The sequence below is a fragment of the Carassius carassius genome, chromosome 43 (genome assembly GCF_963082965.1).
Source record: "Carassius carassius chromosome 43, fCarCar2.1, whole genome shotgun sequence".
Classification (NCBI taxonomy): Eukaryota; Metazoa; Chordata; class Actinopteri; order Cypriniformes; family Cyprinidae; genus Carassius; species Carassius carassius.
This window is the reverse complement of record NC_081797.1, coordinates 21,431,228-21,456,625: the sequence shown is the minus strand read 5'-3', so window position 1 is coordinate 21,456,625 and position 25,398 is coordinate 21,431,228. Positions and strand designations below refer to the sequence as shown.

Genomic DNA, 25,398 nt, shown 5'->3' with positions numbered 1-25,398 from the left:
CGTGAAGGAGGGTCTTGTATCACACTGAAGGGGTTTATTCAGTTATAACAGCCGGCTGTCTGTACATTAGCCTGCTTATTACACGGCTACTTACCTAATAAGTAAGTAATTAAACATGATATATTGATTCAAATTATTTTATTAGCTAATTACTTTTGGTTTCAATTTAAGACATGATGTTTGAGAAGCCATGCCTTTAAATAACTAAGAATTGCAAGTGTAAAGTCAAACTGTTTCATTTTATTAATTATTTGAAGGCCAAGTCCCACTAATGTTCAGTTTTTGTAATGTTGAAAGGTTTAAGTAAAGCGTAGTTTTTTTACTGTTGTATTGACTGTATAATGTATAAAATATATTTCAACACATGAGGCACTGCTACAATGAGCTCTGTGAACAATACATGACAAAAAAAAAAAGAGTCCCTGGACACGGGATATATTTATTTATTTTTTTGCCATATGTCTAGACATTTTGTTACACCTTAACTTAGTGATTAATTTGACTTATGTCTGTTCTAGAGACATGTTACAACTTTTTGATAAAGCTCTAATTGGTTTTCTTTTGGAAATATGTTTCAAATTCTTACTGAATGCATTTATTACTGTAAAGCATAGCCTATCTGTGTGTCAAAACCATGATTAAAATCGAAATTATTAGTTTAAATAATACGATATGACTCTCTGTAAGACAAATTCAAACAATTTTGGAAATCTATCACAAACCTCAGTGACATCAAAGAGAGCTGGCCATCTCATCATGAAGTCGCTGATCATAGGGGCACAACGAAGCACTTCTTGTCTCCGTAGTGCAAATGTTCTCTGCATTTTAGTTTTAATAGTCTATCTATTGTTTTTTTCCTTCACATCTGAAAGAAGTTCAACTCTTGATATCTCCAAAGTATGGTCGTTCTCTCCAGGGGAATAGGAGGGGCAGTAGTGCACTTCACCTCTCTTGGGCTTCTTTACATTGTAGGCAGGGCTTTTTTTTTTCATCTAGCTTATGCTTTAAAGAATTTACAGTAACTTCAGGACATCCACGTTTTCAGAGATGTGTGCGATAGTTAGATAATTTGTACTTAAGGCTCACTTTCCAACCCCCAAACCCAGTGTTTGAGCTCCTTTCTGTTAAACATGGATGCTTCTTGATGAGTGCTTCTCCCACTTGTTCAAACTCTCTGTCTGTGACATAGACCTTGTATTGAACAATTTTTTTGCTTTATATCAGGAATAAGCAGTGTTCCATTTTCTCTAAAGACACTGTTTGCCTGTTCAAGCTTAAATTCTGCATCATATGAAAGTGGTGGAATGCAGAATGTTTCAGGCCAAGAAGATCGTGTGGTGGAGGAGAGAGAAGAAATGGATGTAGAGACTTCGGAATGTCCTTGCGCAAAAGTTGAACTGTCCATTGGTCCACCTGAAGTAGCATTCAGAGGTGAGAGGGAGTCAGTCATGTTTATTATTTTTATTGTGGCTTTAATTGAAGTCAAATTCATAAACTGGTTATCAAAAAGAGTGTCCATGAACTGCAGACAAAAGGGGTCCTGTAGCTTACATTGACTCCTTACGGCATCTTCTGGTTCAGTCACAGATTCAGGCAAGCCAGATATTATTCTTCATATCCAGATATTATTCTTCATATTCAGAAAAACCACTCTCTGAAAGGTGCTTACCCCCATAATGATTCGAAGAACAGGTGATGTCATTGTCCAGTGCCTCAGTCTGTAAACTGAAGAGGAAAAAAATAGTGAACACACCTGAAACACCTGTTTGCATGTTTGCATACAGCACTTTTTAAATGTGGAATAATTAAAAACCTAAATTACAAATTTTGAATTTATACAAGATCACTGTAAATAAAAGTAGCTTTTCCATTATGGGAAACAAACAAACAAACAAACAAAAAACCTAAAAACTGATTTTGAAGCTATTTTTATTTTTTATTTCTTACCTTTGCAGCAGACAAATCTCTTTAATGTTACCATCTGCACATGTCCAATCAAATAGTCAGCCAAGGGGTATTCATCAATTAATTCACTGACTTCTACAAGACTAACTGCTTTTGTTGGGGACTGACTTAGCTCGTAATCTCTATAGTGATCTCTATCCACAGAGCCGTTTCACAATAAAGAACAACTTTTGATGCAAAACACAAATTTTTCTCAATTTGACCAAATTCAGGTAATCCGCCTTCAGATCCATGAAAAACAATCATTCCTGTCCTGTAGATGATACCCTTGCTCCAAACATTTTTTGTGATATGAATTTCAGAGAGATTAGGATATCTCTGCCTCACAACTAGAGCTATCTATTCCTTCAAAATATCCACTGGGACTGCAGATCCACTTGACATTTCCAGCACTGACTTCTCAAGACTTGAAGTTAGCTGGTACCCAATCATTAGCTGATGTTTTGTGGCCAGGGAGAATGGGACATTTTTGAAGCAACTGGTATGTCTAATGGCCTGTTTAAAGAAGCTATGCTTTGCTTCAAACCTGATTGTCCAATACCCCACAAGAGGACCAAACAACCTGATTATTTCAATTCAATTCAATTTAAGTTTATTTGTATAGCGCTTTTTACAATACAAATCATTACAAAGCAACTTTACAGAAAATTAAGTTTCTACAATATTTAGTAGTAGCTTATAAGTGGTGACTGTCAGTTTGTGCGCGTATGACAGGATTTTTTAATACAAAAAAAATTAATACAAGAAGAAGTCAGCCAGACGATGAACATTATTAACAGCAATTATTATATGATGCAGTCACACTTGTAGCTATATTTGTTAGTTCTGTTTGTTGATTCAGGGTTAGCATCATCTGAGGTCCTCTGTGGGGTCAGCATCATCTCTTCTCAGGTGTTCTGGATCCAGACTGGAGCTTGTGTAGAAACAAAACAGAGACATCATTAGCATAGCTGCTATTCCAACAAAGTAAAATTAATTAGTTTGACCCAAGCCAAAAAATAAGAATGCACATTTGATCAGATGCAACTACACTCACAATTTAAGAGATACATTATTCGAATGTTTGGCGAAAGAGATGCGTATTTAATCTAGATTTAAACAGAGAGAGTGTGTCTGAACCCCGAACATTATCAGGAAGGCTATTTCAGAGTTTGGGAGCCAAATGTGAAAAAGCTCTACCTCCTTTAGTGGACTTTGCTATCCTAGGAACCACCAGAATCCAGCGTTTTGTGACCTTAGGGAGCGTGATGGGTTGTAACATGGTAGAAGGCTAGTTAAGTAAGCAGGAGATAAACCATTTAGGGCCTTATAGGTAAGTAATGATAAACTGATACGGAACTTAATAGGTAGCCAGTACAGAGACTGTAAAATTGGGGTAATATGATGATATTTTCTTGACCTGGTAAGGACTCTGCATTAGTCTTGCGTTTTGGACTACCTGTAGCTTGTTTATTGAAGATGCAGGACAACCACCTGTACAGTAGGTGGACAGCCTAAATGGGTATTACCGCCGCGAGATGCCGCATAATTCAATCACGTGTTAAAATCGTTCATGAAACTACCACCAGGTGGCGCAAAGGGACGGATTGCGAAATGAATATTATTGTAAAATAGATAAAAGGAGGAAGTAAAACAACAATATTATGTTATTACATTGTTGATTTGATTATTATGTTATTACATTTTGAGTTGATTTCAAAACGTAGGATAGTCTTAGGCTACAGTCTACTCATCAAAAATCAAAAGACCTTTACACAAAGGATCATATGCATGCTATTATTAATTATTAAATAGTTAATAAATCTAAGGCCTATATATATATATATATATATATATATATATATATATACATACATATATATACATACATATATATACATACATATATATATATATATATATATATATATATATATATATATATATATATACATATATATATATATATATATATAAATATATATATATAAGCTAAATTCTTTGTTTAAAAAAAAATATTCAGGTTCCATATGCAGAGTGAAATGAGAACGGTCCAGCATTTAGCAATAATTATTATTAACTCAATTATTATTATTATTATTATTAATTAAGTTATTATTCTTGATTTTTAAAACTGCTAACACTTTGCATTTTTGAATTATGCCTCATGTGTTACCAAAAATTTAGTATTTTCTGTTTCAGCTGTTTGATCGCGCTGGTGCCTCACGCATAATTTTGGATTGTGAGAAATCTAGATAAATGAAAAAAAATACTAAGAATAAAAATCAAAGTATACTTTCATATTATGTTCCAACTGTTTTGATGACTTAAAAAATACAAAGTAGACAAATTTTTTAAAATGGTTATTAAATATTTCAACATGAGTAAAAGTCACAACAAGAAAACCACGTGATGTTTCAGATGAAAGTTTAATCATTTAATAACAAATATATTATCGGTTGGAGTTTTTGTAAATGTTTAAACTGTTATTTAATTAACAAAAGTACAAATAAAAGAACTGAAAAGATGAAATATATTTTGCAAATATAAACATTTAAATTTTGATGGCTGCAACAAAAAAAAAAAATAATAATAATAAATAAAAAAAATAAATAAAATAAAAATGAAAGTGAAAGAACACAAAATAATAAAATTAGTAAGTTACCCCTGAATGAAATAACCAAAAAAATATTTAAAAGCTTAGAATATCTCAGCTCTAATGAATGTAATATTATTTTTGGGGCTTTATTTTTTTTGCTCATAACTTTATAAAACATAAAACAAAAATAGACACCATTATTTAGATTCTCCTGATTAAAAAGAGCCCAAAATCACTATAATCTGTCATTATCTAAAGATATTCCTCATGAAGTTATAACACGCATAAAACTACACAGAAGCTTGGCAAAAAAAAAAAAAAAAAAAATCTATCTGTAAGGTATCTGTAATGCCGATTTCGTTCATAACCTCATGAAACATCATATATCATAGAAAAAGGCATGTCATTATTTGCAGAAAATCCATCATTTAGATCCTAAGATATCTCTCATAAAGCTATAATACATAAAAATTAATTATGACATGTAGCGGAGCAAAATATTAATTAATTAATTAAATAATAAATTTATAAAATAAAATAAAAAAATCAGAGGTTGCACTCCCGCCAAACATGCAAAGATCTTGAAAAATGTCATATTCTTTTCAGAAAATTGTTCTGATTAATAATCAAAAATTTACCATAATCAGTCGATCAGATCGGTAGAAATTCCTCATAAAGTACAACACATTAAACCAGACAGGGTCACATATGGCGCAGCAAAGAAAAAAGGCCCAATGCTACAAGTTTTTATTCATAACTTCTCGAAACTTGCTCATAATTGGATGTGATTATTTTCAGGAAATTCTCCTGATTAAAAAGAGTTTACCATAATCTGTCATAGATCTAAAGATATTCATCATCGAATTATAAACTCCAAGTGTGCACATTGTGTAACTTTCTCGTGGATTTTTATGCTTGTCATTTCATAACATATGCTCTGTTCGTGGAAAATGTCATATCATTATTTACAGCAGATTTTCACGATTGAAATGAGTCTAAAATCAAGACAATCCATTTTGTCTTGCGTGTGTAAATAATACCGAAACCCATGAATTAAAGAAATCAGTTGGAAATATCCTTTGGACACTTGGCAAGCAGAATATAAAACCTAGAACGTTTCTGTATTTTATCTTTTATATAACTATATATAATAAAAAAAATAAATGTTGTGCCATGTACCCTAATATGTCAGAAACATCATACAGCTCAGTTAGTCGTTGTCATGTAAGTTGAAAGGTCTAATAGTAAAATAAAACAAGTGTAATTATTTAGGACTTTGACTAGACTTGAAATTCAAAACAACAGTTTCTAAACTGTCAAGGACTAAGAGAAAGGCTACCTTGGTTCCAAAGGCTATAACTTTTGATTACTTCATGATATCACCATAAAATGTAATTCACATACAGCACATATGTTGTAGAACATCACCAAAAATAAATTTTCTCCTACTTTATTTATCTTGTGAGATATTGAATGCCAAATAAGAGAGATATAAAAAAAATCCCTTGACCACGGACATTTCTGAAAATGATACCAACCTTTTGACTCTCCTTGCTACAGTTTTTGAGTTATGAGTCATTATTTTTGTGTATGTCAAAATAGGGGTGGGCGATATCTCGATATTTAAAATATATCGAGATATTTTTTTAACACAATATGGATTTTGACATATCGTATATATCGATATATTGTTTATATTTAATTCTGATTCCGCCACTTTGCTTGTTTGTCTTCACTTTGCTGTGCTCGCCCCTGCCTCCTTGATTTTGTTCCCCCTCCCCACGCGTGTTGTCTCAGTGAACATGGCGGCGTCCTCAACCAGCCCAGAGACTACAGAACTAGTCTCAAAAAAAAGGACAACTGGCTCCATTATATGGAGATACCTCGGTTTTAAGGCGTCGGGATTTAAAAACTGTACTCTACTGTAGAACCCTATGATTTCCACGATGTAGAAAACGCAGAGGGAATCATGAATCCAGTCATAAAAAAGGAATTTATAGTTTAACGTGGAATGTCACGGAATTTGTAAAATTTTGAATGAATTAATCAAAAGTAGGTCATTGCACTCACATCAAATCGCAATATGGACTAATATCTGTAAATTTTCAGACGGAAAAGTCTATTTAAATATGAATCCTACATGTTCTGCGTGTCTGTGTTAATAAAGCAAGTGCATTTATTTCCCTTTCGGAAACAAAACAGGTGAAACAATTATTCACTTTCCCCTCCTCTAAACTACCTACCAACCCACTAAACTAACCTATGCCTAGTATCCAGTTTGAATGAGAGATGATGTTTACATCTTTATTATTTCTGTTTTAACGTTTTTCCTACATTATTTATATTAAAATATGTTATGTAGGCAATAACTCAGTTTAATATTTGACTAATTTACTGAGGTGGCATCGTTGTTAACTTGCAAAAATGATGATAATTTGGTTGATAATTAAAAATGTTGTCGTTAATAACAGGTAAGTTAGTGTATTCTGATGTAAAATTAACGGTCGCCTGAGGACGCTCTACAACCATCTTATCTGAGCTAAAAACGCTGCTTGAGCGAGTGTCAAAATACTAAAAATAATAAATACATAATTATGAACGTGTTTATGTGTGTTTATTTTTGTTCTCAGTACGTTATTTTAATAGCATTTAATGATTATGAACATAAAAGCATTACAAAAATAATAATAATTATATACCATCGATGACATCACAAAGCTGACGAGGAGGTATGTATAACTGCAATATAAAGTAATTTTGAGTATTATTGCTATTAGGGTGACCACCCGTCCCGCGTAGCGCGTGCGCGCACAGCGTTTGAAGCCCAATTCATGCGTCCCGCAAATTGAGACTGTGTCACGCAAAATCAATGCTTGCTGAAAAAAAATTGATGGCTCTATATCCTCGAGCCCCAGGCAGCCAAACGAACATTACTTGACAGTTCAGCACGCTACTGCGAGAGCGGGAGCGAGCGAGTTTGAATGAGAGATGAGGTTTACATCTTTATTATTTCTGTTTTAACGTTTTTCCTACATTATTTATATTAAAATATGTTATGTAGGCAATAACTCAGTTTACTATTTGACTAATTTACTGAGGTGGCATCGTTGTTAACTTACAAAAATGATAATTTGGTGGATAATTTACATTTTTCCGTTAATAACAGCCCAGCCAACATTTCCATGTGGGCCCCATGTGGGTTTTTGGTGGGCTGTCAGTTGGGCCCTGCATGGGCAACCCAAATGGGACCCGTACATTTTTGTCCATCGGCTCCACTTGGGCCCCGTGTGTGTTAACCCATAGGGGCCCATGATGGTTCCATAGTGGGCTCCAAGTGGGGCCCATGTGGGTGTTCATTAGAGGGGCCCACATGGGTCCCAAATGGGTTCTAATAACTGGGGCCAATGTGGGCCACATACAAATCCCTCATGGGGCCCAGATGGGTGATTACACTAGACCCACAAATGGCCCTTATATGGGGTTTTAGTGGGACCACAGTGGGTCAGAACTGGGCCCCATTGATATTTCTTTATTAATTCCTCTGGATAAAGTTAATGTGCTAATATGCAATAAAACTCTAAATTCAACTATTTACCTAAACAATTGGTGCTTAATACATTTTAAATTACATGTTAAAATATTTCAAATGTGAAGAAAATGACTTCAACTCAGAATATCTAAATTACATTTTTTATTGCGTAAAACAAAATAAAACAAAACAGGATAAAAACTGGATAAAAATACTGTAACACTATCTATGAAGCCCATATTTATAATACATTATAAGGGTACTCTTAAGGCATTATAATGAATGCATAATGCATTATAAAAAACGTATATGTTATATCAACAAATACATAATCATAACAATTATAATACATCATAATACAATGCATAATATAATTCATCATAGTTAGAAGTTTAAGAGTATGATTATTTATAACACACTATGAACACCATATTAAATCTACTTAATTTACAGTATAATGGACTGTATCATATCTTGACATTGTTTATTTCAGATCTGCACAGTATCTTATTACAGCTTGTGAGTGGTTAGATGTTGAGTGTTTCCTTTGGAGCTAATGTTAATTGATGTGAGCTTAATACTCTTAACTGAAAAAAAATGCAATCTTTTATATGGTTACAGTTTATTTTGATGGTCCCCTTAATCAATCGATTATAAGCAACTTTGCCACTACATCCCAAACCAACTCTCATTAGAGTATCAGTGTGCTCAAGAATGGATGAATCTAGTGCGGTAGAATAAGCTGACGTACTTGCAAATACACCTATGTCAGTTTATCTGTTGCTTGACCATCAAAATAAAGTGTTAGCATATATTTACAGTAGCAGACATAGTAATACTCCAATGACCGCTAGTTGATATAGTTGCAGAGTTACTCAACAGCTGTATAAGGGGTACCATTAAAATATTCAAGCTGATATTACAATAAAAATAGTTCAAAGCAAATGTGTCATATTACAAGTTCATCTGATCTGATATCTGATCTTATGGCTGTTTGAGAGAAAACCTTTTTTTTTATTATTATTATTATTATTATTACTACTACTTATAAGTGGTCTTTGACCACTTTAAGTAGCATCAGAAAAATGGCAAGACTTATAATACATTTTAACTATGAGAAATATAATCCATTGTAAAAGTGGATGCAACGTGTTCATTGTGTTATAAATAATCATACTCTTAAAAGCTATAACCACAAATAAGTAAATATATTAAACCTGTTCTTATGAATATTCATGAGATGATCCAACATATTATAAGTTGTATTATAATGCATTCCTTATAATGCTTTAAGAATACCCTTATAATGTATAATATGGGCTTCATAGAAAGTGTTAATACAAAAATAGTTGAACAGAACAGGATGAAATGGTATTATTCCTGGGCCTGTGCAGACTTCTCAGCTTCATACCTAAAAAAACAGTAAAGAAAGAAAAACAGAAAAGGCAATTATTTTAAAATACTACTAAAACATTTACAAAAGCATTAAAAAGCATGAGTGGTTATAATTAAGTTGTGCCAGTCCTTCATATTTAAGTTAAAAGTGACACTATTCCGTTTAGAAATGTAATTTTAAAAGTACTATTATTTTATTATTTTGTTATATATTCAATAACACAAGTTATTGCTTCACACCAACAGCTTTATTCATGATTCATCTTTTATTTTTCAGAGCTGAACTTTAACACAAAATTACCAAAATATTAACCATATTTCATCAATGAACATACATAAACAGTAGCCTACAAGTAAAATCATAGATAACACATTTTGCCAGTGGAAAATAAATGGTGTAAATATGAAAATAAAAGTTTGAAGAGTTAATGTACTTAATTAGTAAGACTATACAACAATATTCAGAGAACACATATCATCTCAAAATATATAAAATGGTCTTCTTTATGGCGACGACTCTCCCGGTCTGCCTCATGATGGTCCAGCTGGTCAGTCAGCACCACTGCAGGAGGGAAATGATAGTTAATACGGCTTAATTGATAAAACAAACAAGACGACTTCAAGTGTTTTAAAGTTCACCTTACCTCACGTACTCGTACGACTTTTAGGTCTTCACAAGTCTCTCTATTGGTCTGCTTGTGCCACTGTGCGAGGAAAATACTAGTTTACTGGGAAAGTAACCAATTAAAAGGACTATACGACAAATCTCCCCTCTGGTCTGACAGCCGCACTGCGGGAGGAAAAGGCCAGTTAGCATAGCTTGACAGAGTTCACTCACACTATATTTTTATAAAAAATAATGTAGCTTTATATCTAGCAAACATCATCAGAATAAAAGGTATAAAGTTAAAGTAAACTTACCACACTCTTGTGGGCTTTCATCTTCACAATAAATCTGTCATGGTGTCATGTCATTGCACAAGGAGATGTTTGTTAACACCTAAAAATTACTTACACCTTAAATGTAACTCATTACACTCTCTGGTGTTTGTATTGGGGGGATGGACATTAATAAATCAGACATTATTTTACTTTATTATTATATTATTTTATAACATTCATTAAAAAGCATTGCTATATAGATTATAAGAACTTGCTCTCATTAATGTTTTTATCAGGATTTTTGTAAAAGGTTTACTACCAAACTGAATTAAATAGCATAGTATTCTTCGTGACCAGAGTTGGCATATTTCATTCTGTAACATATACATTTTATGCTCTCCAAAAAGACTATATATATATATATATATATATATATATATATATATATATATATATATATATATATATATATATAATATCTGGATCTGGCAACACGACGGAGAAGCAACTCTCCAGCAAGGCCCATTCGGTGACCAAATAAAATAACTGTCGTTAAAACACCTGGGGTTGTCTCATTTGTTTTATCAATTAGCTTGCTAACCAACATTTCCCTCCCGCAGTGGAGCTGGCTGACCGGCTGGACCATCTTGAGGCAGGCGGGAAATGTTTTGAGATGACCTCCGGAGCACGCATCCTTCTAAATGAGACACAGCTGATAATGTGTTCTCTAATTAAGCACATTAACTCTTCAAACTTTTATATTTACACCATTTATTTTACACTGGCACATCCGACACGTTTGCCCACAAAGATAGCATTTTTAATCTATTATAAAGCAGAGGTGCCTGTATGCGCTCACATTAAAAGCGTTTTTATATAAGTGAAAACGTTATATGGGCGTTTGCGTTACACTCAGAAACATTCAAAAGCATTGAAACTTGTTTTAAGCCTCTGCACAATGAATGTATAAATAAAACATCCTAAGTTTGCTAAGTAAACTGCCAACATTTTAATTTTTTATACAACGTTAACGTAAACCCTTCAGCTACGACAGTTCTATCCCGACTGGCTTTAAGTTTCATTGTTAACTCTGCCATTACTGTATTTTCAAATATTTTAAAATAATATGTACATCCAATTATATAACAGCAGCAGTAATTCGGCTAATTTAAAGTGAAATATAATTATATAACCTTGATAGTTTGGAGAGTTTATCCATTGACACGCAGGCGCAGACCGTGTTGAAGTGGAGAGTAGCAACCGTTTCTTTTTTTTTCTTTTTTTTTGAATGAGAAGGGGCGGGAAGACACGCACGCTAACCATCGCATGACTCAATGACCGCATAACACAAGTGCTTTTAGATTATAAGAAGAAAAAACCCTTTGAGATACTTATAAATAAAATAAAATAGGATTATTCATAAAATAAATAATCTTATATTGTTACATTATGATATAACCTTAAATGATATAAAACATGAAATACATGCAATTAAATCAATTTAATTGTTAGGGTTATGTAGCTACTCATAACTGAATAGAAATAAATAATCTGCAAAAAAAAAAATTACATTTATATAACTATAAATATATCCTAATATAGCCCAAATGTGGCCCATATGGGACCCACAAATAAACAATAGTGGGCAGCCTAACTGGGGCCCATAACTGTATCCAAGCTGGGGCCCTCATTCAGCCCATCAAAGTGCCCACTCTGAGCCCATGCCCAGTTGACACCCACATAGCCCAGATAAATCCCATGTGGGGCCCACATGGACATGTTGGCTGGGAGGTAGTGTATTCCGATGTAAAATTAACAGTCGCCTGTGGACGCTCAACAACCATCTTATCTGAGCTCAAAACGCTGCTTGAGCAAGTGTCAAGATACTAAAAGTAATAAATACATAATTATGAACGTTTATGTGTGTTTATTTTTGTTCTCAGTACGTTATTTTAATAGCAATTAATGATTATGAACATAAAAGCATTACAATATATATATAAATATATATATATATATATATATATATATTATTACTATATACTATCGATGAAACCACAAAGCTGACGCGGGAGGTATGTATAACTGCAATATAAAGAAATTTTGAGTATTATTGCTATTAGTATTATTTTCTAAAATTAGGTACATGTAATATAAAAGTACACATGGCAATGTTTTTGCAACAGCTCCAAGTCTCACGCGCAGTGTAGGTTATACGTCACTGTCCGAATCCGTTCACTTATTTATTTATTCACTCCTTCCTGATATAGTGAACTCAACTGCCATACACTATATAGGGATTAGTGAATGAGTGAATTCCCTTCCCTTGAGTTGTGATGTTTTTTGTGATGTTTTTGTGATGTTTTTTCATCTTTTTTATATTTTATTCTTATATTTTTATTGTTTACTTTTATTTCATTCTTACATAGCTATATTTATGTATATTTTCATCTGTGTTGTTTTTCTTTAATAATTGCACTGTCCATGGAGCGGACCTGACTCACATTTCACTGCTGGTTATGTATGCTATATATAATTTAGTATGTGACGAATAAAAATCTTGAATCTTGAATCTTGAATCTTGATGTCAGACTTTTTTTTTTTTTTTTTTTTCCTGTGGTGTTGAGCAACTACAATTCATTTTAATCCTATAATTGTATATTATAATTTATTTAAAGTGAATAAAATGTAATGAAAAATTAATAAAATAGCTAAAGTAAATCGTAAGTGGAAGTGCATCTGTCAATTCTGTCATGAGCATACATCAGCAATTACACATGTTTAGGGGAATAGGGCATTATTAATATACCATGTAAGGTGGTATGTGCTATAAATGGGTAAACCACTATCAGTGAGTCTGCCCATGGGGTGTCCCACATTGTCCCTCAGAAACGTACCCCTTGTCCCCCCTTGGGCTTATTAGCAGGTGGTCACCCTAATTGCTATTAGTATTATTTTCTAAAATTAGGTACATGTAATATAAAAGTACATATGGCAATGTTTTTGCAACAGCTCCAAGTCTCACGCGCAGTGTAGGCTATACGTCACTGTCCGAATCCGTTCACTTATTTATTTGTTCACTCCTTCCTGATATAGTGAACTTAACTGCCATACACTATATGGGGATTAGTGAATGAGTGAATGAGTGAGTGATTTCAGACACAGCACCAGTCTCTTATAGAGAGTCCTAATTACGTTCAGGTGTACAACAACCATTCACTTCAGCCAATCACCTGCAACTCAGAGATAATGAGTTAATCTCTAAAACCGTCACACTATTGCTGAGTCCCAATTCGCCTACTTATGCTACGACCTAAAAGTATGTACTTTTTTTGTGATGAAAAAGTACATACTTTTGAGTGTGTAGCAAAAGAGTATGCACGTTCTGGGACATACTTCGATGATGTCATGCAACGTGAACGACAACGTGGTTGCCTAGTTACGCACACCACAACTGCTAACGTTTCATTCATTCTTGTATGTCCAATAAAATTTTATTTACTATTTCCATCTTTTTTTCTCATCGTTTTTTTTCACAATACATTTTACAATGTGTTCTTCTACCAAGTTGAGGGGTGAAGAAGCAGGGCGGCGTCGTCGTAGAACCAAACGCAGGTCGTTTGTGAGGCGGCTGGTTCTGACGTTCATGTGCAATGTGTGTAACAAAGCCATCGCAAAGCTCCTCCCTCCCGCACGCAATGGGTTGTGGGCAATATTAGCACTTAGAGTGTGCATTGATCTGCACTTCGAATTCTAACCAGAAATAGTAGACCATCCGGGTATCTTTGGAATACTCTTTTCAACATACTACGATTTGGGACGTACTAATTCTAGTTTCGCATACTATTTAGGACGGATAGTATGCAAATTGGGACTCAGCGTATGTCTGTCACTGCTATGTTGAGCGTAAATCCTGCATTAATATGCAGACATCATTCCTGAAATTTTGCAATGTGTACATGAATAAAGAAAAAATGTTTTATACAAATTCCAAATTATATTGCCAAAAAGTGCTCCCTTAAAATCATCAAAAAGCTGTCACTTGTCTTTGTTCATCGTGACCTTACAAAATGTTAATATAATCAATGAGGCTTTCTACAATGCAAAATTCATTACCTAGTGTCTACACATTGTCATATGTAAAAAAATAAATCACAAATGAAATCTCCTTTCCTTCTTGCTGTCCTGACTGTACTGTCACAGTAGACTGCTGTCTAGTTCACCTGTAAGCACATGCCAGTCCTGGTTAAATGGCACACAGTGTTCTGTTTTGAGTGTATTTTGTTAAAAACAGTTTTTTTTTGCAGAGTTATTGTAATCCTATTCATGTAAAATTGAATTATTTCATAATTTAAAGGTACACTGTGTATGTCAGGATGAGAGACCTGTCTGTGTGTGTTTTGCTCCCTATGACCCAGTTTCTCTCTCATGTTGATTTTTAATTTGATTTCAGGTGTCTCATAAGTCCCTCGTTATCCTGTTTAAAAGCCCAAGTCCATTCAGTTAGTGTTTGTCGGGTCTACTCGTGTTCCTGCCGTTTCCATTGTTGATTATCCCCTGTGTTTCCTGGATTAAAGACTATTATTTGTACTCCAAGTTTCTCTCTCGTTCCTCCCAGCACAGATCGTGACAGTGTAACTTTCGGCCCTCTAGCCGTTGTGCTTATTGTGGAAGAATATTGTGTCTAAATCATGACAATTGATGAATGAATGAAATCATGATAATTACTTGGATTGTTTTATGTTTATATGCATAAGAGAACTTCTTCCCATTTGATCACAAATTAAATGGGATTTTCAGACCACACTCCCACCCACTGGGCAAAATTACTTCCAGTAGACGTCTTTTTATGTCTTTGGAGACGTTGAAAAGACGTCCACTGAGGAGCCAGAATGAAAGTTTTTATGACGTCTTTTTTGACGTGTTCTGTACGTCTGATTTAGATGTTCACAGAACCTTCTTACAAGGTTGAAAACTAGTTCAAAAGTGGTCAGTGGAAATATTTTCAACATCATTTAAGGTTCATTTAGGCATAATTTAAACTGTTTCTGGACCAAATCAACACTCTTAGGATGCATTAGATTTAGACTCATGTTATTTCAATGTACAACCCGAATTCCGGAAAAGTTGGGACGTTTTTTAAATTTTAATAAAATGAAAACTAAAAGACTTTCAAATCACATGAGCCAATATTTTATTCACAATAGAACATAGATAACATAGCAAATGTTTAAACTGAGAAAGTTTACAATTTTATGCACAAAATGAGCTCATTTCAATTTTGATTTCTGCTACAGGTCTCAAAATAGTTGGGACGAGGCATGTTTACCATGGTGTAGCATCTCCTTTTCTTTTCAAAACAGTTTGAAGACGTCTGGGCATTGAGGCTATGAGTTGCTGGAGTTTTGCTGTTGGAATTTGGTCCCATTCTTGCCTTATATAGATTTCCAGCTGCTGAAGAGTTTGTGGTCGTCTTTGACGTATTTTTCGTTTAATGATGCGCCAAATGTTCTCTATAGGTGAAAGATCTGGACTGCAGGCAGGCCAGGTTAGCACCCGGACTCTTCTACGACGAAGCCATGCTGTTGTTATAGCTGCAGTATGTGGTTTTGCATTGTCCCGCTGAAATAAACAAGGCCTTCCCTGAAGTAGACGTTGTTTGGAGGGAAGCATATGTTGCTCTAAAACTTTTATATACCTTTCAGCATTCACAGAGCCTTCCAAAACATGCAAGCTGCCCATACCGTATGCACTTATGCACCCCCATACCATCAGAGATGCTGGCTTTTGAACTGAACGCTGATAACATGCTGGAAGGTCTCCCTCCTCTTTAGCCCGGAGGACACGGCGTCCGTGATTTCCAACAAGAATGTCAAATTTGGACTCGTCTGACCATAAAACACTATTCCACTTTGAAATAGTCCATTTTAAATGAGCCTTGGCCCACAGGACACGACGGCGCTTCTGGACCATGTTCACATATGGCTTCCTTTTTGCATGATAGAGCTTTAGTTGGCATCTGCTGATGGCACGGCGGATTGTGTTTACCGACAGTGGTTTCTGAAAGTATTCCTGGGCCCATTTAGTAATTTCATTGACACAATCATGCCGATGAGTGATGCAGTGTCGTCTGAGAGCCCGAAGACCACGTGCATCCAATAAAGGTCTCCGGCCTTGTCCCTTACGGACAGAGATTTCTCCAGTTTCTCTGAATCTTTTGATGATGTTATGCACTGTAGATGATGAGATTTGCAAAGCCTTTGCAATTTGACGTTGAGGAACATTGTTTTTAAAGTTTTCCACAATTTTTTTACGCAGTCTTTCACAGATTGGAGAGCCTCTGCCCATCTTTACTTCTGAGAGACTCTGCTTCTCTAAGACAAAGCTTTTACAGCTAACTTAATTTTCAAAATAGCTAAAGTTATTTTATAGATAACTTAATTAATCACTAGATGTTCTCCCAGCTGAATCTTTTCAAAACTGCTTGCTTTTTTAGCCATTTGTTGCCCCCGTGCCAACTTTTTTGAGACCTGTAGCAGGCATTAAATTTTAAATGAGCTAATTAAGTGGATAAAAGTGTAAAATTTCTCAGTTTAAACATTTGCTACGTTATCTATGTTCTATTGTGAATAAAATATTGGCTCATGTGATTTGAAATTCCTTTAGTTTTTATTTTATTAAAATTTAAAAAACGTCCCAACTTTTCCGGAATTCGGGTTGTAATTTCCAGACACTGTGTTTGTCCTAAAATCAAGAAAATAAAATAATCTTTATGAAATAATGAAATAACTGATGATTGAGCATGTGGTAAAATCAACTGTAAATCAAAGACATTGAATCTCTGAAGATCTCAGCATCCACCAAGTACAAATAATTCAAGCAAGAGTACAGCGCTGCCTTCAGTTACCCGGATGAATCTGTGTTATTGGCTTTTACTGGTTGTTATCAAGGGAAAACACCTCGAAATGTCGCGACTGACCAATTAGAATAAAGTATTCCACAGAGCCCTGCAATGAGCCCCAATAATGAATTTCAACTAAAAGCAAAAAATTTGCCTTTTATTTGGTTGTTTGAATATCATATTAAAACTGACTTCCTCATGATTTTGTTCTTGATTTTCAAATGCTTCTTTGGGAAGGCTTTCAGTGTTAAAATATAAAATAAATTATAATGATAACTATTACAATACATTATAATATTTATTATTCTGTCTCATGACTGTGGCACCATTTCTACTGAAAATTAGAATAAATAAAACATTTATCAAATTGAAAAACAAAGGTAAATATCACTTGTAAGCAGAATATTTTTGAGTCATTTCCAGTCAAGCTATAATTTTACTAAATTATGAGAAAAGTTTGAAAATATTATTTGATTGTGTGAACTCCAAAAACATAATTTTCACTACTGACATTTCAATCACAGAATAATTCTTAACACAAAACATAATTTGAGATTTTCACTTTGGAGAAGAAGAAGAAGAAGAAGAAGAAGAAGAAGAAGAAGAAGAAGAAGAAGAAGAAGAAGAAGAAGAAAACAATTAGGAATTACATTTTAATGTTCTATGACATGCAAAAAGAAATGTTATGATTTTCATTTTGTGTAATTCTGGATTGAAAGGACACGAGGACTCTGTGTCTGCTGTTTCACTGCATACTGTAAGTATCGTCAGATTACATTGGATTGTTTAATGCTGGAACATTTTAAATGATTAATTAAATGCATCCATGGTGAAGTTATGAGTGAAAAACACATTTAAGAACCAGAAAGACTCATTAATCAGTACAAGACTTTAACATTTTGAGTAAATGAGACTGTTATAAGGAATAATCTCCATCAGCTCCATCACTGTGACTCTGACTGACGGAGGTTTTTGTACGACTCTTTATCACTGTGTGAACACCCAGCTACTACTGATCAGGTGTACACTCATACAGTAATAATCTCCTGTATCTTCAGTCTGGACTCCACTGATGGTCAGAGTGAAATCTTTTCCTTGGCTAGATCCACTGCCACTGAATCTAGATGGAGTTCCTGACTGGAGGGTGTTAATGTAATAAATGAGGAGTTTAGGAGTTTCTCCAGGTTTCTGCTGATACCAGGCTAAGTAGTTGCTGTATATTCCTACATCTATGTTACACTCTATTGTAGCTGTTTGACCGAGCTGGACAGTTTTAACTTTAGGCTGAGTCACAGTGATTCCTCTGGAGGCTGAAGAAGAGAAAATAAATTCAGTTTGTCAGTAAAGCACGTTTATAGCAGAATATTGGTATATTAAAATGGTAAAACAACAACAATAGCTTATTATTAATATCAACACTTAATATTCCACCTTGGATAAAAACCCCAATGGTCCAGATGAGGATGATGATGTTGTTCATTATTGTTGTTGTGTCTTGTGTGATGATGAAGATTGTGTTCTGTTCTGCTCTCAGTCATGAAGTGTTAAACTCACAGCTCTATAAACACTCTCAGAGCACTGAAGCATGTGCTGACGATGCAAAGAAGTGGGCAGGATTCACAACAGATTGTTGTTATTCAACCCAGTCTCATATAAAAACGTACCCTGACTACGTTGGTCCAAAGTGCAAAACGTAGAGGGGTTACAATAATTGCCCTTGAATTGTATGACTGTTACGTTTTTTTTGCCTATTCTTTTCCTATTGTTTTGCGTCCAAGTCACGTGACTTTCAAGATTCCGACCGTGGGAACAAAAAACATGGCGGATATTTCTCTCATTTTTTGTGAAAAAAATCAATATTTTGAGTTAGTTTCTGCATAAAATTACGTTTTGATTACATTTCTAGCGAGAAATATATATTTTATTTTCATAATATTCACTCAGTGAATGTACATAATCACTCGCTTGTTCGTTGTTGCGAAGATTTTTCAGATCTCGCCAGAATAACGTGAAACTGCAATGTTTTGGTTGCTATGGACGCTGCTATCGCCTAGCATAGCTGTGGCCCCAGATTCCACATACTCTTCCTTGCGATTTCGCTCCGTCTGACGGATCAAACCCCTGCCCACTATATGCGATTCGTCTTGAGGTTGATTTGCTGATCAACACATTAATCAGTGGCAGCGGGAGAAACTAATGTTGACAAAGTGACGAGTTACGATCAGTCCGCTGTTTTTAATTTTGCCATCTACCGGAACCTCCGTGCATTTAACTTCATGTGTGGTGCGATCTCATTGATAGGTGTTGGGTGTTGACGCGTCAAGGCCCCTCGAAGAAGAAGAAGAAGAAGAAGAAGAAGAAGAAGAAGAAGAAAACGAGGGAAAATAAGCAGGAAAAGGTAAACAAGGAGGAAAAGGAAGCTTGTAAAAATAACTTGACCAAGTTGAAAATGAATAACCTTGACCCCGAAGATGCCATATTCCTGGTTGATGCGTTCCTGGATGAGTGCAAGGTAAATAACATTATCTCAGTTTTGGAAAAAGCATAAGAATTACATGCTAATTACAAGGTCTAAGACCATAATAGGCTCTGAGGTATAGCAGGGAAGAAGTATCAAGGTGCAAAACTGCAACACTCCAAACAAAGTGCAACTATACAGTACCAGGTTCAATGTCTTTATTCAAATGCAAGCTATAGTTCTGAGCTGAGCTGAGTTCACACGTTAGAGCCAGTGAGAGTTTAATTCAATATTCTGTCAAAACGTTTAACTTTCTTTTCTATTTTTCAATGTAGAACGGGTTTTCTAGACAGGGACACAACCATTAGACTGAATTTTTACAATGTAATATTATAACATTGGTTTTATAATGAGATGTTTATAGGTGGTGATAACCTTGGTGGGTGGTGGTTTATTCTGTGGCTTAATTGTTTATTTAGGTGGATCAGCATGGACAAACTAAAGGAGGGTCAAAACAATCCAAAAATCTGTGTGTTTGGCCTGATGAGGACAAAGATGGTCAACCTCTGCCAAAAAGATGTAGAGCTGGAGAGAAACGGAAGCGAGATTCAGCTACTGGTTGGTTTTTTGTTTGTTTTTTGATCATTAGTTGCATTCATTATCCATTGAGCAAGTTCTAAATTGATATTTATATTTTTGCAGTTTCTTCAGCAAGCGTTAAAAGCGTGTCCTGTGCTCCGTCTACCAGCACAACTGAAGACACTGTGATCATCGAAAATTTTGTTTTTTTTCCCTTAATACTTGTTTCCTCATTTGTTATGTGGTAATTGCCCAGATTTAACATTGCCTTCTTCCCTTTTCATTTTCAGACTCTCTCATTCAAGATGTCCGAGACCTCTTGGGAAGTGGTGTTGATTAACCTTTCCCCTCAGACTGGAGGAACAGGCAAACTACCTCTCTGGAGAATTGGACAGTAATGAGGCCCTTCATGGTGAACAATATGTTGTCATCTGAGAAGCCCAAGGAGGGGGTTTGCCATCACTGTGGACACAATGCTGCAGTAGTGATGTGTAGGGACTGTTTACCGCGATCACTCTACTGCTCAGCCTGTGACCTTTCCACACATGAGGCCCTGGTGCTTCATAACAGAGCATCCATGGTGGAGGGGTTCTTCAGACACCTGCCGCCATCCACTTTTGTTCAGCAGCACGAGGGAGGGAAATTCTCCTATCATGAAAAAGGTAGTTTTTTAAGTCTCAAGTCATATAGGCTGTTTTACATTTTACACAAATCCTGGTTTACTCCAACAAACATGCTGGATGAAGTTGTGTTTGATAGAAAAAACACCCTCTCTGTTGAGTTTTTGGTTTCATTTACTCTAATATGTAAACTAATTCTGCTTTTTAGATTGCATGTTACCAATCGTTCCTCCCTGCTGCGACTGCTCCACTGGGCAAACAAGCTTTTCCAAGGGAAAGCCAGTTATTTTAATGGGAATGAATGGTAACATTTTTTTTATTATTATTTCTTCATATTGTGTTTTTTGTTTCTTGTGAACAAGAGATAATTGTTTTTGTCTGAAATTTCAGGAAGATACAACCTCTTCCTTCCATCAGTAAACTGCTCCTGTGGAAAAACCTTGCCAGTGACCATAAGTGATCTGGTTGAAAGTGGTTACTGGCCAGCAACTGTCAATTTTGAGACCTTGTACTTGGTGGACTTGTTCACCACGTATTAGGATCTAAAAATCACTGCCCCAGGGATGTCGAGACAAGCTTTTGTCAGCATGCTCGAGTGTCGTACCAAACTCTTCGGGCGAGTGAGTGGACTCATCATTTAGTTATCTTGTTTGGCTCACCTTTTAAATAACAGATTCATTGTTAGGACTTGTTGTTACAATCCCCAAAGTTTCAGCACATATTTCTTGACAGAGCCCTTTCTTCGTCATGACCACAGTCTAAAGCCAACCTTCGAAACAGTTACTTACTGTTTTGTTTTTTCACTTTTGCTCTAAGAGTGGTAAGATTTGTGTTACCTTCCTCGAATGGGCCTATGCAAAATTTGAGGTTGACAAGCTGTCTCAGGTCCAGCATTTTCAGTGCCCTGCATGCACACCCTCCATGTTGGCAGTTGCAGTGGATGGGAACCGCAAATTATATCGTTTCAAAAGCCAACCAGGGTGTGTAACATTCATGTACAATGAAATGCTAGTGAGCCACAAATTACTTTTATACAGTAAATTTAACCCACATCTATATATTTCTTTCAAGACCTGATGGGTTTTTTGATGGAGTCGTTTTGGCCAATGATGCTGAGGTGTCCTCCTTTGTTGATTACATCCATGGAAAAACTGGACATGTAAGCTAAATTTATATTTCTTCATGTGTAACACCGCAATTTAAATTTTTATGAATGCTTGCCAGTTTTTTCCCCAAAATTTAAACATTATTTGGTTTGCATCAAATGCCATAATACCATGATTTACAGCTTATTTTGTAAAATGTTACTGTGTAAATGTCTGTATTTGCCCTCATCTGTTTAAGAATCCAGGGAAAGGGAGATGTGGTGCGGGTCAGTGGACCGCAGCACGAGAGTCTGCCAACAAGTCTGGAAGCAAACTAGACGAGGAAGGTGTTGAAGTTGCTGTCTGCCATCATGGGGTTTTGCTGAAGGGACTGAATATGTTCCGTGGAGAAATATTTGCATACCCATTATATCTCCAGAAACAGCTAGCTTCACAGACCGTCCAGTTTTTTTGCTCTGATGTGGTCTGCAAATATTGGCCATATCTGCAGAAAGTTGTGGACCACTGTCCAGAGTTGGAGGACTTGCTGAACATGCGCCCATTTCTCTCCATCATGCATGCAAAAGCGCATTCATGGATGTGTGAGGTAATAATGACATTTAGATGTATTACCATTTGCACCACACGTGATTGTCTGTCCTCTGCCCCTACTTGTTGTTTTCCAAATTATAACATTCATTTAAATGTGTTACAGTTAAAATGGGGGGGACGCAATCAAGAAGGAGCTGGAACAACAATCGGGGAGGAGGTTGAACAGGTTAACAGCTTCCTCTCTCGAGCAGCCATATGTTCCAAGTACATGTCAAAAGCCGGTAAGCATTTTTCATGTAAAGTTGTGTCCAAATTGAGACCAAGTGGTTTTAACACTGATGCTCGGCCTTTGCATTTTAGAGTTCCATGCATAGGTGCTCCCTTAGAAAACAACTGTCTAGTCAGCACTTTTACGCTGATCAGGATTCTCTTAATAATAATTTAACTTCTGACACGTTAATTAATTGTATGATTATTTCCAGGTTTATGTGACAATATTAGAGAATGATCAATGTAGTATCTGACCTGTGGTCCTCACTGTGAACCTAAATTACTGCACATACATTGTGTGTCAAGTTCGCACAGACATGCTAACAATCCAGGCAAGTGGCTGGAACAAGCGAAAGGCAGAAAACCTTGACCGGACACTGGCCAAAAGATACATCAAGGTACAACTAGGAAAATATGTATAATAACATTTTTGTTTTTAAATTCTCAGCATTTGTTAACAAGGATATTTCTTTTGGACAGACTGTACCAAGGATTGCAGAGGCAACAAAGGACCTGGAGAAACTCACAGCTGAGTTATCTCTACAGCAAGACACAGTCCAGCAGTGGGTGTCTGATGTTCAGCAGTGGACCTCAGGTACTTTGAAAAATTATTTGATGGGATATTTTAAGAATCATAGGCTCTGCTCTTGTACAGGGCCATCTGAAAAGAGGCTGATTGTAAACTGAAATTGGCATTAATCAATTTGTTTGTTGTCGTCCAAAGGAGCAACAATCCAAAATGACCTGCAGAGGACCATCGAGGGGCTATATCTGGGCATCAAACAGCGAAAAGTTCAGCTGTATCGTCAGTCTGTTGAGAGCAGAAAAGGCCGCTAGTAATGCAGATTTGTGAAAAAATGAATTCACTACTGATTTATACATAGTAAAAATAGCAAAGCCTTTTATTTAAAAAAAAAACATCTTTTGAAATAGGTTTACTACAAGTCAGGGCAGCATACTGAAAAACTGTGAAAATCATAATAAGGTTGAGTGCAATATCCAAATATTTCCAATATTTCTGCATAGTGCAGAGATGTCCTGACCTACCAATTTTTTCCTCTATTTTAAAAAAATATATAGATTCTGAAAGAAATGTCCCAAGTTTTTTCACAATTTTTCAAATGATTATGAAACTTGTGATGCAAAAATGATCACAAAACATCTGTCACAATAATCATAAAACATACACACATATTGTGAAGTCTTATTTTGTATGGTGCGTTTGTGTAGTGATCGTGTGAATGTAAACTCATTTTGTGTTTCTCATTGTAGGTGGGAACAAGCAAAGGCATCAACTGAGAAGAAAGATTGCTGTTGAGAAGAAAGCCTTGGAAGTTGCCATCAATGACCACAATGCTACTGTGGGGGAAGTTGAAAAACTGCCTCCTCCCAATGAACTCCTGGCTGTGGATAACTACTCCTGGCCATGGGAATGTAAGTACTTCCTCTGAAATGCACTGAATACAAATTGTTTGATGCACACATCTTGATGTAAATATGGAATCCGATGAAAAAAAAATGTTAAGACACTGGGCAATATGCAAAAAAAAAGAATGCAGTAATTTGTAAATGGATGTGATCGAACCCCTTCGCGAAGAGCTGATGTTCTATCTCATCCTGTCAGGGTTTATTTCTCTATTGTAGTAGTACAGCATGCAAAATATCTTCTGTCCCAATATTTTTATAGGAGGTTGTAAGATAACACTTTGATGTAATGTATTACAGGTCATGGTGATATGGAGCGGAAAAAAATGTTTTTGACAAGGTAATGCTGCTGGCTAGACTGAAAGAAGAAGAATTTATTGTGGTTCGCGAAGTCAAGCAGCACATGGAGTACATGAGGAGTGTTGCTGGACTGATTGAAGAGTTTACCTTTCAGCTCACTGAAGACACCAGTCGGAAATGTAAGGACAACACATAGGAAGTCTCTTTCTTCTATTTGCTTCTCTGGTAACCATTGGCTCATTTCTTTATATTTTAATGTCACATTCTCAGGCAGTACAGAGGGCTTAATGGAGAAAGGACGTGAGGGACTACTCTGTGTGCTGAAGAGAAGATTGCGTGAAGTTGAAACACAACTGGCTAAAGCACGCACAACATACAAAAGTATTCTTGGACTGCAAACATTGCCCTTAGATGAGTTTTCTGAAGAGGAAGACTCAGAGAATACTTCCTCAACTGATGAGGAACTGGGAGAGTAGTTATTAGGGAGATGATGTGTTTACATTGTGTTGAACCCAAACATCAGTGCTGTAATAACTTGTATGTGAAACCTGAGGTTATTTTACTGCTGTTGTAAGATTTCTTTGTGTTTAGAGCATGTACTGCAAATTCCTCTGAAACTGTAAAAACCCATTATGTTAGCCCATTAGTCCCCACCCTCTGCCCCAACCCAATCACTGGTGATTCACAACTGTCAAACATGACAAATTACCTTGGTTTTTTTAGCATTACAGTTTTGGTCGAAATGTATTGCGCATCCCTACATACTGTAGCTTCACTATAGTTTGTATATATTGTACCTACTGTAGTTTACGTAGCCTATTGTATTGTTACTCTCTCCAACAATGTGGTATTCCAGCTT

At 35.6% G+C, this 25,398-nt stretch overlaps 2 protein-coding genes, 1 long non-coding RNA gene and 1 gene segment (V, D, J or C); 3 read left to right on the top strand and 1 right to left on the bottom strand.

Annotated features, from left to right (window-relative positions):
• The window catches only part of LOC132125484 (immunoglobulin kappa variable 1-9-like), a 73,905-nt gene extending 55,163 nt beyond the window's left edge, over window positions 1–18,742 (bottom strand). The window contains 1 exon segment of the V gene segment in view: window positions 18,682–18,742. Within this exon segment, the coding sequence occupies window positions 18,682–18,730 (49 nt within the window).
• LOC132125468 (uncharacterized) overlaps window positions 1–25,398 on the top strand; it is a 1,183,551-nt gene that overhangs the window by 110,754 nt on the left and 1,047,399 nt on the right. The gene's annotated exons all lie outside the window — the stretch shown is intronic.
• LOC132124844 (uncharacterized) lies at window positions 21,749–23,690 on the top strand. The gene is made up of 7 exons (XM_059535987.1): window positions 21,749–21,887; window positions 21,979–22,066; window positions 22,252–22,599; window positions 22,708–22,825; window positions 23,121–23,212; window positions 23,295–23,409; window positions 23,539–23,690. The coding sequence occupies exons 1-7, from the start codon at window positions 21,829–21,831 to the stop codon at window positions 23,649–23,651; spliced, it is 933 nt and encodes a 310-aa protein (XP_059391970.1). The 5' UTR covers window positions 21,749–21,828; the 3' UTR covers window positions 23,652–23,690.
• Window positions 24,092–25,398, top strand: part of LOC132125069 (uncharacterized) — a 1,470-nt gene continuing 163 nt past the window's right edge. Inside the window, exons 1-3 of the long non-coding RNA XR_009426844.1 lie at window positions 24,092–24,248; window positions 24,540–24,718; window positions 24,810–25,398. The exon at window positions 24,810–25,398 is cut by the window's right edge and continues 163 nt beyond it. This is a non-coding gene — a long non-coding RNA (uncharacterized LOC132125069). The remainder of the gene's footprint in view (window positions 24,249–24,539; window positions 24,719–24,809) is intronic.

Bases quoted from the DNA above. Each gene is read 5' to 3' on its own strand.
- LOC132124844 (XM_059535987.1), top strand. From the start codon at position 21,829: ATGTTGGCAGTTGCAGTGGATGGGAACCGCAAATTATATCGTTTCAAA. The intron at 22,067-22,251 runs GTAAGCTAAATT...CATCTGTTTAAG, and splicing joins TCCATGGAAAAACTGGACAT to AATCCAGGGAAAGGGAGATG. The intron at 23,213-23,294 runs GTACAACTAGGA...TCTTTTGGACAG, and splicing joins TGGCCAAAAGATACATCAAG to ACTGTACCAAGGATTGCAGA.